Source organism: Pleurodeles waltl, chromosome 7, assembly GCF_031143425.1.
Source record: "Pleurodeles waltl isolate 20211129_DDA chromosome 7, aPleWal1.hap1.20221129, whole genome shotgun sequence".
In the NCBI taxonomy this organism is placed as follows: domain Eukaryota; kingdom Metazoa; phylum Chordata; class Amphibia; order Caudata; family Salamandridae; genus Pleurodeles; species Pleurodeles waltl.
In genome coordinates, this window is record NC_090446.1 from 100,987,724 (window position 1) to 101,003,926 (window position 16,203).

At 43.7% G+C, this 16,203-nt stretch overlaps 1 protein-coding gene across 2 annotated transcripts in view; it reads right to left on the bottom strand.

Annotated features, from left to right (window-relative positions):
* RBBP8NL (RBBP8 N-terminal like) overlaps positions 1-16,203 on the bottom strand; it is a 133,679-nt gene that overhangs the window by 47,354 nt on the left and 70,122 nt on the right. For both annotated transcript variants that reach the window (XM_069243158.1, XM_069243157.1), the window contains exons 3-4: positions 6,619-6,661; positions 5,535-5,630 (exon numbers count right to left, since the gene is read on the bottom strand). In XM_069243158.1, coding sequence (XP_069099259.1) covers positions 5,535-5,630; positions 6,619-6,661 — 139 coding nt within the window. The remainder of the gene's footprint in view (positions 1-5,534; positions 5,631-6,618; positions 6,662-16,203) is intronic.

The window sequence follows — 16,203 nt, forward strand, 5'->3', positions numbered from 1 at the left end:
AGAAGAAAGGAAGATCAGAAGACCAGAAGGAGAGAAGAAAGGAAGACCGGAAGAACACAGAAGAACATAGAAGAACACAGAAGAACACAGAAGAACACAGAAGAAGATACAGAAAAACGAAGAACAGAGGGCAGAAGACCACAGAAGAAGATGAGGAAGAAGAGAAGAAGAGTGAAGACGGGGGAAGAAGAGTACAGAAGAAGATTACAGACGAGGAGCGAGGAGGAAGAACAGAACAGAGAAGAAGAAAAGAAGAAAAGAAGCAGGAGCAGGAGAGAGGGTGAGTATCAGTACAATTGATCATACTTTGGTAGTAGGCACAGATTGGGTTTCCACCCGCCTGCATTGTGATGCCACTAGTGGTGGTGGGATGTAGATGGATGAAATCACTTCATTTCCCTCTCACAACATCCCTTATCCTCTGCCGCTCAACTCTGTTCCTCTTTTTCAATTTACCTTACCTGACAGCTTAGTTTTCCTATCCTTGTCCAAGATTTGAAGTTGCCCTATGTCAACTGCTGACCTGTGCATTTTAGGGCCATATTTAAAAGACCAATGGCACAGGGCCACACAGCCACTGCCTCGGTGCGCCACACTGCGCCATCGAGAAAGGGCACAAATGCCCGTATCTACAAGATGCAGTGCATTTCTGTCCTCTCCCCCTGCGCTGGGACACACATTGCTGCCATGCGCCAACGCAGGCACCCTTGCACTGTGGTGGGGGTGACTTTTTTATGCAGGAAGCAACACTTTACTTCACCAAAATAATCGATGGCAGCGATTTACTCCTTCTATGTGTGCTGCTGAATGCAACACACATAGAAAGAGGAAAAATGTGGAGAAATAAAGATATTTCTCCCTGCTGCATCACTCTTACGCCACTCCTGGGGTGGCGTAGGCTTTTGATGCATTCCCAGGTTTACAAAACCTTGTAAAACTGGGAAAGTGTCAAAATCCATGGATGTTGCGTGGGAACACCAACGCGACATCCGTAAAAACGCCTTCCTGGTGCAAAGTAAGGCAACACAGCGGCTTGCGCTGCATTGTTTACTCCATATCTTCAAGGCCATGTAAAGCCAAGCAAAGTGGCTTTGCTTGGCCTTGTAGATATGAGTGTGCATCCTGCCCCGCAGGTGCGTCACAAAAAGTGACGCATCGGCAGCACAGGCCGCTTGTAAATCTAGGCCTTAGTTCTTTCCTTCCCATCTTAGTGCTTGAATGCCTGTATCCTTTATGTTAATGCACATTTATGTATGCCAGAATGCAGGGAAAAAAACAAACAGGATTCACTCTTCACTTTTGACTTCAGGCAATTTACCTCTGTCTCCCTCCGTTCTTTCATCCCATCTACAGTAGTTTCCATCTTCCTCTTAGCCAGCCCTAGCATACCTCCCTCACTCCTCAGGTCTACCTCCTTTTCACTTACTCCATGTCCTCTCTCTTCCTGCATATTTCTTTTTCCCTGCTGTCTCCAAGACATCTGCTTCCAACCTCTTCTCCATCCCAAACTGCCTTCCATCCCGCTGCTACATTAGTCACTTTCCCTCTGTCTTCCCTCCAGACCGCCTACTGCCTTCCTCTTCTCACTCTCGGTTCACCCCCTCCTGACTTCTTTCTTCCATCAGAAATTTTAAGTGAGCCCATGTCATGCTCTCCCCTCCTGTTTTATTCTTGCATTTTGGCACTTGTCAGTTTTTTGCAGAGGACAAAGGAAAACCAGCCACTCTTCCACCTGACTTGGGATCATTTTATACCTCTTAATTTGTCATCCGGTCTCTCCCTCCACCTCGCTTTTTTCTAGTGGCACAGCTAAGGTGGCACACACCCTGACTCAAAGAAAATGCCCCAAAATGCTATCAGGGTAGCAAAGGGAGCCAGAATGGAGGGGGCGGTGCACGCCCCCACACCGCTCAGACCTGGTGGACTCCACGTGCTGCAATAATGAGAGCTCCCCCCAGTTTACCTTCTTTTTTCCTTAGTTCTCTTTGGCTTTTCCCTCTTGCTCCCTTCTGTTTTTTTCTCATGAAAACCACCTTTATCTGTCCCTCCAGTCATTTTCCATGTCTCCTGTTACCTACTTTTCTATCTCTGTCATTGCGCCAGGGGTGGAGACAGATTGTAAGGAAACTCCCTGGATGAGAGACTGGCTTGCTAAAACCTTCTGGGACCTTCTGCTCCAGCAGCCAGCACAGTGCATTTCATGGGCCCAAAGGGCGACGTGTGAAGGACCACTCTCCATGCGGGTTAACCCTGAAATGTGGTAAAGAAAAGTTGTACACCATAGATAGCGAAGTGGACAACTGCCACAATAGACAGCTAGAGGTCCTAGAGACATGCATCCGAGCAGGTACACACTGGAAAACCGGATTGAGAAATTATTGGTGACAGCAGCCTCAGGCTTCATGTCGGCTGCAGCTGAGCTCCAGCACAGTTAAACCGACCTAGCTCCTAGCACCATACCCACTGGTTTCTGTGAGGAATCCCGAGGTCACCTCCAGTGTCTTAGCACGAACAACAAGGCCTTCCTAGAGAATATACTTGACTAAACAACAGTATAAAAACAACTTTAAAGTTAAGAAATAAGCTAAAATTCCCCAAAGATTTAGCAAACAAAATGTAATGCGTATAAAGATTTCACAAAGACAACAACTGGTTAAGAGCGTAGGAGTTATGAAGTTTTAAAGACTTAGTGAAACAGTGAGAAGACCATGAATCAATGTTATTCTCTGGGCATCAGGTGGCAATGAGAAAGTGTACTCATCCTTTAATGTGCTTTACTCCTAATGCTCATTATAACTTGCTAATGTCGTTATACCCTCATATATATGAATATATTCGATGTCGAATTGCAATATCATTCTTATATTAGACTAAGGGCCCGATTTGGAGTTTGGCAAAATGTCTGCCAAACTGGCAGTGTGCCCACCTCATACAGAGTGGGCGGTCTTTGAGTGTACCTTGACTGACCCCCTGTTTGGTCCATCGACGGATTACCTCCTCCGACGGCCCAAAGGAGCAGGAGCCGTTGAAGACAGCACATAACACAGCCCGCCCCATTCGTGGTGGACAGCGGTATTTGTTTTTTCCTATTCCTTACCATCAAGTAAACCATTTACCTGGAGGTGAGGGACAGGAAAAAAAATAATGAATCTCACACCCTGGGAGAGCTCTCCCTTGGTGTGGGGGGGCGGGCATTACTTTTTATTTAAAAAAATATACTCTTGCTTTGGGATTTTGTTTTTGAAAAAATGAAAACTTTGGAAGGGTTTGATTGCTGGCATTAATGCCTGGCAGTCCCGTTTGTCAACCTGTTCCTATATTGAACAGAACCGCCATGATGGGATGCTTGTCAGGGTGGTGGAGTAAAGCACTCTGTCGCCCTGACAGACATTAAACCGCTCCCAAATTCTAAATCAGGCATTAAAATATATATTAGGCTTAACATGTCTACTAAGTTATGTGAAATTCTGAGGCCCTGCGGGCAATTTATTTGATGTTTTAACAGGTGGTGCCCTGTGCGACAGTCTTTTTTGGCACCCCCACCCCATGACCACCTCCTCGGATTCACCCACTACCACCTGACAAATGTGTCCCTCGTCTCTCCATAGTCCCCCTCTCACATACATTCATTTCTTTTAAAGCACTTGTAAAGGCTGGCTTTACTAATCCACTCAGCTAGCCACATAAAATATAGTTCTGTTCTTTGAAGCAGGAATATTAACCCTCTGTGCTACTTTATGTCGAGTCAAAGCTGCGCTAGACAAAACTCCCATCTCGCTCCCTAGCAGGAACATTAATCACAAGCGGTATCTTGACATTTTAATTGTTTCCTGAAGGCTGGACGCACAAGGAACTTTTCAGCAGGTGCTTTTAAATCGCAAGTTTCATAAGTTATTGCTAAACACAGCGCCCCCCTGAGGTCAGCGCCCCCCAAACCAGGTCAGCACCCGGTGCAGCAGCACCGCTCGACCACCCTAAAGCTGGCCCTGGTTGTACATGCATATTTTCTGCACTGTGCAGTAAGCGTAGCTTTCTTATGAGGATCGGCAACCAGAAGCGTGGTTTCCAGAAAGTAGTGAAATCATCCATTGTTAATGTAGTTTTATCTTCTTTTAAGGCCTTCTTTCTTGTTAGAAGATCCCGCCTCCTGCTCATTAGTTAGTTTTGTGGCAGTAACAGTTTCCATCACATGTCCATGCTTCCACTGACTTGTATTGAGTGAAAAATGTATAAACTGGTTCCATAAGAGAATAGATTTCAGTATTTAGATGCTTAAACCGGATTGGGCAGATGTTCTGGTCTTTCGGAACCACAATTATCGGTAATTGTTTCGCTGGCTTATTCCTATTTTAGCATTAAACACGTTAGATTTTTGCCTTCCCGAATAGTTGTGTTTATGTTACAATAATAATTAACGATGCAAAGGGAGCAGAGAAAGAAAGATAGATAATGTTGTTAATCTGACAAAACTGAAGGTCATAAAAAGAGTGTGAATAAAAAGATTAGAAAATCTAATGTAAGCTGTAAGCAATAATTTTGAGAAACCCTAAGAAGGTATGTGCTTCGTGTGATATACGAACAGTATTTTCAGTTTTCTCTGATGAGAGGTTTAATTCTTTCTAGTTGTTTTGCAGTTTCTGTTCTTATAATCGACCTCATTAGCACCGTATTTGCATCCCTCGTCTTTATTTTAAATGTACACCTCCGTGTTGCCCTGTGGATTGGCTTTTGCTATATAAATACCATTAAAAAATAAGAATTGAAAACAAGACACAGGATTAGATTTCATTGGGTTTCCTGTCACTCCTGCTGCACAGTAGGCTTTCCTATTAGGACTGAAGCATTGTTTTTCTGTATCAGAATCTACTTTAATATCCCACTTACATGTCTACAAACTATTTAGATTAATGTGCACAATATTCAATAGAGGGTCTTCTTAACTCTTCTACAGAGATACTATCCACCTGGACATCCAGGGAACCACCCACCTGACTGTGTGTCACAGAAAACCTAAGGCTAATTACTCCCCCCCCAGGGACTTGCTGTATATTCCCCATAAACCTCAAGAACACAACCAACACCATTGCCCACACACATGACCCACAAAAAAAACTAAAAGTGTGTCAAAAGAATGCAAGGTCTACTGTTTTATGGAGAAGTCCCTAAGTAAACCCACAAATAGTAGATGAGATCCATGAGAAGTGAGCATTGAGATGGACTTGGCAAAAGGCCAGAGACTCATAGACACCACGACTCTAAGTCAGTCATAGGTAAATCAAGACCCACAATGTGAGTGAACTGGTGGGCAAGGACACACACACACATCAGTTTGGTGAGATTTCAGAAGACCAAACCCTCATCAGGTACACCTTCTTCTGAGTGAAACAAACACAAGAAAGGGCCCTGCAGCAGGAGAACATGCCCCATAGTACTCCTCGGTCTGAAAATGCCTCGTAAGGTAGGATAATGGGAGTAATACAGGTGTATCACAAACCACAGCAATCAAACATGAGTATTTGTTGGCGCCAACCTACCTATTTTCCAGCACTTTCACGTTCTCGTTCAGGACCTTCTGCTGTTCTCTCAGGAGATGGTTTTTTGCAAACAGCTCTTCAATCCTTTGAGTGTCCCTGGAGTTGGAAAGAGGTTGATGTAGACTAGAGTTACTTTGCTGTCTACACTTCAGAGTAAAATAGTTTTTGTAAATCATGTACAATTTGTCCCGCTGCAGAAAACAAGTCAATGTGTATTGGCTGCTTGCAATAAAAGGTGTGCTTCTTTTATTCTGTGTAGCTCTGCTTTGTTTTATTTGAAACTTGTCTTGAGTTGGTTTTAATCTGTGTTTACCTGTCTACATCCTTAGGAAGCACCTATTTTCGATAAGCAAAAGCACTGCTAAACACTATTGTACACAACATACTTATTATGTAGGTGCTTCACTTCAAACTCAATATAGACTATCTTAATACTATTAGAATATTTAGGATTTTTCTAATTCTGCATGTGTTTTTGATGTGAATACTGCTCGTGGACACTGATGTAAACCTGGATTCACTTGAATAATGGAACAACACCTTTTAATGAGAAATAAGGGATTCTCCTTTCCACCCATCTTAAATTACATTTATATATGTAGTAGTAGTAATAGTGGTTTATTGTACAGATAATAAAATCCAATACAAATAAGCAGAGCAAAAAACAATCAAAAATAGTAAAATACTCTCAGAAACTGAGTTCAGACTAAAAGCACACCATAAATTACACATGCAACATATTAAAAAAGCATTTCTCCCAAAAACAACACACAAAAAAAGAATAGAAATATATATGTAGGGTTCATGTTTCCTATGCCAGACATAAGTCTTATTTGTAAGGGGTCAATTAGGGATATTAACACTATCAGAGGCCTTAATAATTCTATGTATAGGTACAGGATTAACTCAGGTACTCCTTGTACAACATTTTAGTAATGTTTGCTCTATCTAAGGTGGACATTTTTTTAAACCTGCAAATTATGCAGAAGATGGTGGCTCACGTGGCAAAATGCAGTGAATCCATAACATGTTGAAAACTCTGTTGTAGCTGAATTTGATTATTTTCAGTTTCTCTCAGACTCACCGACACTTCTCCATCGTCAGCTCTGCCAGCTTTGCTTGCAGCCCTGAAAAAATTAGGGACAATTAGAAACCTGGGGGAAGAAGTAAAACTGAACTTCTAGCACAAACATGATTGGGACCCAGGGAACGAGTGACGGGTAACCTGTGGGCTGTGCCCTGCACATTCATGATTGCCCTGGAATTAAATAAAGTCATCTGCAGCTGTGGACAATTTGGGAAAATAATGGAAATGGAAAAATACCACTGATTGGTCTGAAGGAAAGTTTCAAGTATGGAGGTTGGCAGAATCCTGCAGATTTAGGTAGATTTCGTTGAAGGCAGGCCATGGTGCAGGCAGATCATAGTCTATTTGGAGCTAAAAGAAAGACTGGTAGAACATGGGACAACATTGGCGAGTGGGAGAATTTTTTAGGTGGAGTGGCAATAGGGGTAATCTAATGCTTAAATGCAGGACCTGCAGAAAATTAACTCTAATATAGGAAATAAAAGAACAGATTTAGAAAATTTGTAGATAAATTCGGATTCCGATATGGTTTGAAGGAGATTAGGGAAAGTTCTGAAACATACAGATGTGTTTGAGGGGTGCTCAAGAACTAATATCATGGTTAAGGTTAGAAGGTGGGGAAGCTTAAACTTGAGGAATGAGCAGTTTGGTCCTTAAGAGCCTGCCATGGGAGTATTTTTTTAGTAAAAACTATTTTGAAGCACCTCCCAAATCTAAAGGCTTCATAGCTCTGTACAAAAGATACTTTTAAGAGTAGGCTGTTATTATCTATCAGTAATTTAGTTTGCACAAACTCTCACTACCTTCAGTATTTTTTTTCTCATGGCCCAGTTGTAGTGAAGCCTCAGAAATGAAGCCCAAACTAGTCAAAATAGAGCTGTCATAAATCAGATGGGTTATTGAGCTGAGAGATCAAAGTTGCCGATCCGTTTTCTTCGCCCCACCCAATTGACCCAAAGGGAAACATTTCAAACATTCTGCATTCTTGCTTGGTCATGAACAAGCTTGCCTGCAACGGTGTAACAAACCCAGGCTCAACTAAAGGTGGGCGAGCTTTTAAAAACTAGAGCCTGGCTTGAGCCAAATGTGCTCTCGGCTCTGGTCCTCATTGACCCTCGAGCCCAACGCCACCCGACCCCAGACCCTCCCCTGAGTCAAGCAACACAAAGACTGATGCATTGCATGTTGCCATCTTTTACCAATAGACAATGCACCGGTGTTAGTGTTTTTTAATTTGTAACAAAATGTTGGTAATCACAGGCTGTGAAAAGCTGCATTGGGCTAAAACCCTTAAAATAGCTACCACGAGAATGAAGGCCCTGCCTTGTAGCACATCCTCACAGACCCCCCCTCCGGGCCAATACCACAAGAGGAGGGCTGTGTGAATCGCTTTATAATCAGCCTGCCCTGCTCATTCTCCAGTTTTCACAGGGCTGGAAGCTGTAAGTTCCATTTTCATAGTTACCATGCAATTTTTATGGTCAAGCCTGTGAGTGCGTGCGCTTGTGCATGTGTCTTGTATGCGAGACTCTGTTGTGTCCAGTACAGGGCTTGGAGCCCGCCTGTTGCTCACCATTAGTTGGTTTGCGTGGCACTCTTCTTTACAACCTCGTAATTCGTCAAGGCACGCCTGGCATCACTCGCCTTTCTCTGTGTAGAGCAGGGATCAAGCACTAATTGATGCAACTTAATTAGTGCTCGTCCGCTGCTCCCGACGTGATCGAGGTACTATTTGTTGTTTTTAACTTTGAGTGCCCCTCAAACAGAAGGCTTGTGACTGGCAAAAACGTGCTTAGCGGCCGCAAAATTGCAAATTTGTATTTCTTAAAGCTAACTTTCTGTTATTTTGCCAAGTCGTCATTTCTCAGTTTCTTCTCATTTTTTCAACCCTTTCACTGCTCATAGGGGTGTAGGTTGAGTGTCATAATGTTCTCTTGAAGACTTCAACTATAAGTGATAGGTTCTCAATGCGCACTACAGAAAATTGTGAAAGTCAACTCAGAAAGCAATAGGAGTGACCTTAATGGCCCAGCACCCTCAATCCAACGTGAAATTCACTCACTAGTATCTCACTTGTACCTAGATGTGCATCGGTAAGCGCTATAAAAGTAACATTTCTAACATATGGGAGACCCTTATAGCACAGCTCCCTTGAATAATTCGGATTTGCTCATGTAGACACCGTCCGATCACCACGAGTGTCCTGCTTTTATGTGAAATATCACTGCCCTCAAGACATAGTACAAACCCACCCAAGAGTGAGCGGAACAGACCGAGGCAGGGTTATTGCACATCTTGTGGCACTTCCAAAAAACCTGGGGTGCAATACCCACAGGGAATCCTGCTGCATGTCCAAGTACCAGCTTCCTTCTCTAGTTAATGGAGGGTGCAGGTCTGGAGCAGGCAGAACTGGAGATTGCAGGACTGGGACAGTAAAACATCAGTAGGGCTGCAGTCGACACAGTCACATATCAGGCACAAAGACCTGGAGACTCTGCCTTTTCATTCTCAGACTTGCCTGCTGGCAATGTTCTGGCTTCCAGCGTGGCCCTTCAGTACTAATATGTGCTAATAATTGGACTTGGGCCATGTTTTGCCTCAGAAGTGGGCATTGCTTTCTTAAAACTTTAGAACTATTATGAAAGGAGCATGCACTTCTTCAACTCCAGAACGGAAGAGAGCAGAGTGGGTAAGAGCAGGCCAGAACTGCACCCACCCTTCCTGTTATACTATGAGAACAGGAAGTCCAGGGTCGGAAGGGGAGGGGTTTTGAAGCAGCCATGATGGACTGGTCTCAGTCCAACTCTCACGTTATAGGGAAGCTACCATGTTGAGAAACAATGCCAGTCGACAACAGATGGAAGAATGAAGGCCAAGAATGGTATCCCCCGTTTTGTGTGCTAATGCACCTCCTGCCAGAAATCCCACAACCACCATGAGGAAGAGGGACCAGCATGACTAACACCCTGTGGTAAGCAGGCAAGCGCTATGAGTAGGAGCGAGCAGGGATGTTTGGTTGGGCAGAGGTACGAAAGTGTGCCAAGCAAGCCACTGGTTGGGCAGAAGCATTAGTAAGCAGAGAGCGAGATCCTGGTTGCTTAGAGGTGTAACTATGTGCAGAACGAGTCCCTGGTTCTGCTGAAGCATAAATGAATGCAGAAGTGAGAGTCAATGCGGGGTGAGTTCTTGGTCTGATGAAGTGTGAATAAGAGCAGAACACGTTCTTGGTTGCGTTGATCAGTGAGTAAGCACAGAGCAAGTTCCTGGGCTTACCCTTCAAAAATGATTTGTTATCATTGGTAAATGCTTTACTTTTGCCCCTCCTGGGGGTGGTTTGGTTACCGCCTTAAACATCGTCCCTGGTACACAGTTAATTGCACTTTTGCCGGTACGTTTGACTGCAAGCGGACTTCTTTTTCCCTTTGTGTCTCTCCGTAGGGCTGATGCTCATGGTGGCCCTGGTGCTTTGAATCGGCTTGCTTATGTCAACTGTTCTACTTTTCATTTTCATGTAGCAAGAAAAGTCTGGTTAGAAGTTTACAACGCTAATAGATCTAACTAGAGCAAATGCGAGACCCATTGCATTGCAAATGCTTGTTTGTTTTACTGCTAACGTCACTTGTAAGTTCAAATAAAGAGAATGATGAAAGTGTGTAAATACAAAAATAAATTTAAATACATAGTGTCACTCCTCAAATACCTGCAGTTTTAAATAACATGAAATTGGCGCAGAGACATGGAAGTCCTTTACATGAACACCTGATAGCATTACAGAAGGTCAGAGTCAGTTTTTTTTGGCTCAAGTAGATTAATTGATTTACCCAGAATCACAGGATGTTGAGCTGATGCTGGGACTCAAATCCGGTTTCCCAGTTTCAAAGTGGGCCTAGGCCACACTCTCTCTCTCCTTGTTGGCTGCAGTAATTGATTTAGGGCAAGCAACGGAGAACTGCAGAGACTGAATTATCTCTGCTTGTTCCAATCAGGTAGGGGAGACAAAATTACTGAAGAGCCCCTTTACAGGCCTTCACCAAGCCCCGCACAACCTGCTCCAGTCCTCACCCCTGCCCCAACCCCCTGCAAACAAGTGCTAATGGCTTCCCATCAGCAGGTCCTTGAGGCCTCTGTCACACCCGGAAGGAGTCAGGATGCAGGGACACCTCATGCGGTGACAGCCGGAGCAGCCCATTGTCAAAATGTCATTTTGCCTCTGACAACGCGGCAGCCTGAACTTAACGTGCATCAGGTCAGGCTTATATGTATGCAAAGGCTTTAACTACAGCCTTTGATGTTGTGCCCTTGTGGTGGCAACTAAAACAGGCACAAAAAACCATCCCATCAATGGGCCTCAACCACAGACCATTGGCCTGTGGCCCATTGCCCGCCTTGCCAATCCGAAGTTTCACCCGACCTCAGGTCTGTAGAACCCAGGGAAACAACGACCATCTAGTGAAACAGATTCCACCACTCACTCCTGAGCTGCAGCAAAACAACATGACTTCCATATTGTGACTTCTACTCCAGGCACACCAAAACTCATAAGTGCAACATGACTTAAAAATGTACAGCTGGAGGATGTGAGTAATGGAGTTTTGTATTTGCAGGAAATAAGATGCCCAATTTTGCAAACTGCCTTTGCCAACCGAAAGCTAGTGCCTCAGGCACAGAAACCTGGCGCTGCCGTCTTTTTAAGAATTCCCCCAGGACTAGCAAATTGACATTTCGTTTTGTCTCTTCAAGCACCACAGCAGATTAGACACTAAAGCGGCCCACACTGTCCAGGTACTACAAACAGAGACACCTTACTTTGAGAAAAGCTGCTCTCGCACCAGCATGACAGGCCCTCAGTGGCTGAGTTAATGGGCTTAATGCAGGGCCTCAAAGGATGTTCTCTGGGGATGGCAGGTCGGTGTGCAGAAGTAAAGGAACACACCTTTTAGTAAACGACAAACATCAGGTTGAGGAAAGTATAGACCAGAAAAGTATCACAAATACAAATCAAGAAGGCACAATTTGTTATTTTTCACTTACAAGTTTGTGCAGCTTCAAAGGAAATCAGTGGTCAAATCAAAAGTGACCCTGAGTGTGTCTACATAGGAGTATCTTTTATAACTGGGGAGAAGCTGCAAGCTGTGGAGTTCCTTGTCAGGGGGCAGGCTGAGGATGTGATAATACCTCAATATCTTGTTTTTATGGAGCACTGACCAAGCACACCGTAGAGTTGTAAAGATACAGCTATGAGGCCCCGCCCCCTTGTACCATGCACCTGCAATATGACACGGCTGCAGCAGCCGCGTCACCTTGCTTAATTATTTGTATTTTATCATTCTGAGATGTTTCAATAGATTAGAAAAATATACGATTGTAACTTGAACACTTGGTCGGTGGGTGGTTAAAGCAGGGTACGGGGGAGAGAAGTACATAGATTAGACGAGGAATTCGGAGAGCTGCGGTAGGTGCTGGTAAGGACATAAAAGAAAGAGAGCAATATGGGTACTGATAAGGGAGACGGAAACACATGGGTGAAACTGTAAGTCAGAGCCGGGGTTAGAGAGCGGGTGTGCATATAGGCACATGGTGCTTGAGAGCAACATGGAGTGCGGGTGTGTGTGACGGAGGAGCATACAAGGGAGACAGCTGGAAAACACTTGCACGCACATGGAGCACTTCTCGAAAAAGAAAAAAGAGTTCCCAAAAAGAGAACATTCTTGGAAGAATAGAAAGAACAAGTCAAAGAGGCGGTAAAGAGGCTATGCCAGTGGTTCCCAACCTTTTGACTTCTGTGGACCCCCATTTTATCAATACTGGAGCCCGTGGACCCCCACTGACTCATTATTGGAATCCGGGGACCCCCACTGAGTCATTACTGATAGTTGGAACCTAATATTATTACATTTTCTAAGCAGTCCTGGACCCCCTGAGGAGTCTTCGCGGACCCCCAGGGGTCCCCGGCCCACAGGTTGGGAACCACTGGGCTATGCTCTTTGGGAGGGACAAAGGTACAATAGACGGGCTAAAACAAATAAGGCCAGCAAATAGAAAGCAAGCAAATGTGAGTGACAAAGCTAATGGCTATGGTCAGAATGCATTTCTAGTTAAGCTTTATGCCCCAATATTTTCAATCTGGTAGACTTCAACCTAAAAACTACTAGCTCCAGGGTTCGCTGAAGTATATTCTGCCTGCCTGCCGAGGCTCAGCCTGATAGCTCTTATGTTTTGACTTAGACTCTAAATCTACATGTGGACATACAAATGTCACACCAGCCGAATGGACCAATATCATGGAATAATTTGTTAGAAAGAGCAGAGGAAGGGGAGCCCAGGTCTTGGCCTGGCCTGACTCAAATCCACCAACGGGAAGAAAAGCAGTGGCTCTCCCGTTTTGAGGCACCGCAGAGTCTGAGGGACCCCCCCGTGTTTCTGGCGCCACTGCTCTATTGCGCATGGTTGACGTGCCATTGCATGTGCATGCCACTCACTATTAAAATGCTGCTGCGGTAGCCACAGTTTTGTATATCCGGACAACTCTTTGGCCGCTGCAGTCATTGTAATCCTGAATGAAAGCACCTGAGTGAACTCATAGCTCTCTAAACTGAGTTCCAGTGTTGAATCCTGCAAAATACACTCTCAAATTAAGCACCGTGCATGTCCACGGCAGTGATACTAGGTAGAGAGTGTGTATCTGCGATTTCTCAAAAAGCAATGTTGTGTACTCAGTTTAAAAGTATGATGTGTCCACGAGGGGACATGAAGAGCGGAGTGCAAGAGGAAGTTGTGAAGTGGTATTCTGAAAATTAGCCAACATAACAATGTTCTCAGTGCCACGGCTGTAAGAACCATGAAGCGTTTTTAATTGCAATGCATGTTGCAATACTTATCTGGTGAGATGATCACTTTACAATTTAAGTCCATTGAAGAGATTTTCAACAAACAGATATATAGTACTTTGCACCCGGAATCGATACCCATGATTGAGACAATCACAGAGCTCTTCCTTTTCTCCTAAGAGCTCTGACCTTGGACATCCATCTTGCCCTGTCATTCTTGTCTATCACACCAGTGAATTTCTAAAACACTCCCCTCAGCTAAGCCAATAGTATGATACCATGTGCGCATCCCATGTGATCAATCCACATGCAATATAAAGCACTCACACTCATAATTATATATATAACAAAATTGAATATATATAAATGTGTATGTGCATCTCTCTCTCTCTCTCTCTCTCTCTCTCTCTCTCTCTCTCTATATATATATATATATATATATATATATATATATATATACACATATATACATATATATATATATATATATATAACAATGAGGACCACATAGGATATTCCAAATACATCACAAGCACAATCTACGGTGCAACAGAGGTCCTTCCATGTTATTTTTGAACTTCATGGCTACGGAGTGACATAAAAAGTAGAGGTGCGTGTATTAAGAGATGAACTGTCTTGTGTCTGCAATATCTCTCTTGGTTCTTATTGTCATTTTTATACATATGTGTTCTTTATATTTATGCATAGGTGTCCTTTATATTTTGTGTGTTTTAATGACTGTTGTTGATGATATAATCAGAAGACAGCTATACATGCTTTGAAACGTGTTTGTGTTATACAGTTATGTTTATCTATGATGATGTGTGTGTGTCTATATTGACTGTGGATTGACCACAAGGGATGTGCGAATAGTATCATATCTTTGGTTTCACTGAGGGTTCAGACTTGCACCATGGCTGCTCTGCCATAAGGTAGACATCCTTGTGGCTCTGACAAAGAATTGCTCTCATGACATCACATATTGGCCACTCCACTACTCAGACATCGAGAGAGTTCACAGAGTGCAGCTCTCTGCTATCCTGCGCCGTGACCTGCTATCCAGGAACAGCTCTGGCAATGCCCCTGTGCTCTGGCCTGTCGTGCACTTTTTCCTAATACTCAGATAGTCACAGAGCTCCATGTAATGGATCAGACATCAAGGCCCTGATTTATACTTTTTTTGCGACACATTTGCATAGTTTCTTTGATGCAAAAGCCCCGCAAACTTACAAAATATAATTGTATTTTGTACGTTTGCGCCGCTTTTGCGTCAAAAAATGACGCAAATGCGGCGCAAAAAAAGTATGTCAGGGCCCAAGTTCTCATAATGCACCTCTTCCATGACCGCCCATTTGCATTGGTTCCCCAGCGCTTACACATCCATGGAGCTGTAGCAATCATGTGGCTGTTACCCCCACTAATTCCCCAGTATTGAGGCATTTCCAAAGCCTGAGATACCCCTTAGTTCTGAGCTGCACCTTGTGCAGATACCCCAGCACTGAGGTATTCACAGGTTCTCACAATGCACCACAATACTGCCATGCACCACACGCTACTATACTGCCACAGAAGCATCAAGAGAGCTTTCCAAGTACCTCTCTGACATGGATGTACCTTCCAGTGATACCCCAGTATTGAGACACTGACAGAGCTCTGACTTGCACCGTGAATTAAGTGCTGAGACATTATCAGAGGTCTAGAGAGAAAGCTCTGTCCCATACACTCATACTCGAGCCTTGAGGCTTTCTGAGTGCTCTGATGAAGCACCTCTATCCTGATGCTCCCCTTGTCCCACTGCCCCACTACAGGGACAGCAGCAGAGCTCTCTCAGTAGCTCTCTATTTCGCCTCATACAAAGCGGGCATCCAAAGTTTTGCAAAGCTCACGTTATGCACATCTATTATACCACGATGATATGGTTTTGCAGCCTAACTGGAATATATGGCACAATTTTAGGTATCCAAAACCCTCTGGGAGGTGTAGGCGCATCCATCCTTCAACCTGAGCCTGGAATTCTGACGGATGTAACCCACAAACCCCATATGCATTACTTGAGGATGCTCCTTCTAGGGCAAGTATCATCCCTGAGAGATAACAGGATTATTAATGAGTTTTGAAGCCTCTTTGTTAAACACACACAAGAAATTCACACTATATATTTTAAAAGGCTTTAATAAAAATCAACACCCAAATCTTGTGCAGAGTATGTGACCGGAAGTTACTAAAAATCAAACATAATGGAAGTCAACAGAAAGGCGATTAAGAGTATATTAAAAAGAATCACAACATATTTGATGGGTTTTAAAAGGCATTTGCCAAACCAAAGCAATAAATGATGGAAGCAGTGTTTAGTAACAATCCAACCCCCCTCCCCTTTCTACCTCCTAGCGAAATCTTATTACCGCCAAAGTGCCCGTCTGTGTTTCCCAGGTGACCTTCAACCTGCATACCTTTGCTGAATAACAGAGTAATTTCCAATCAGCTCTGGTACTTTAAGAAGGTCAAAGTCTACTTCTGTCATGCATTCCTGCCCTGAACAATATGCAGATAAAAACTGTATGAGACAGCATATGGCTTTCACAGAAGATGCTTGCAGTACACAACTCAAAAGAAGCTCTCAGGGAAAGCTGAAGAGTTTTCTCTCCAAAGATGTGTCTCTATCAGACTTAAACACAATGTTCTGATTATTATGAAAAAGCCAGACCTTGTGATGAATGATGCAAATTGTAAGAACTAGCATATAAATTCTGTTACA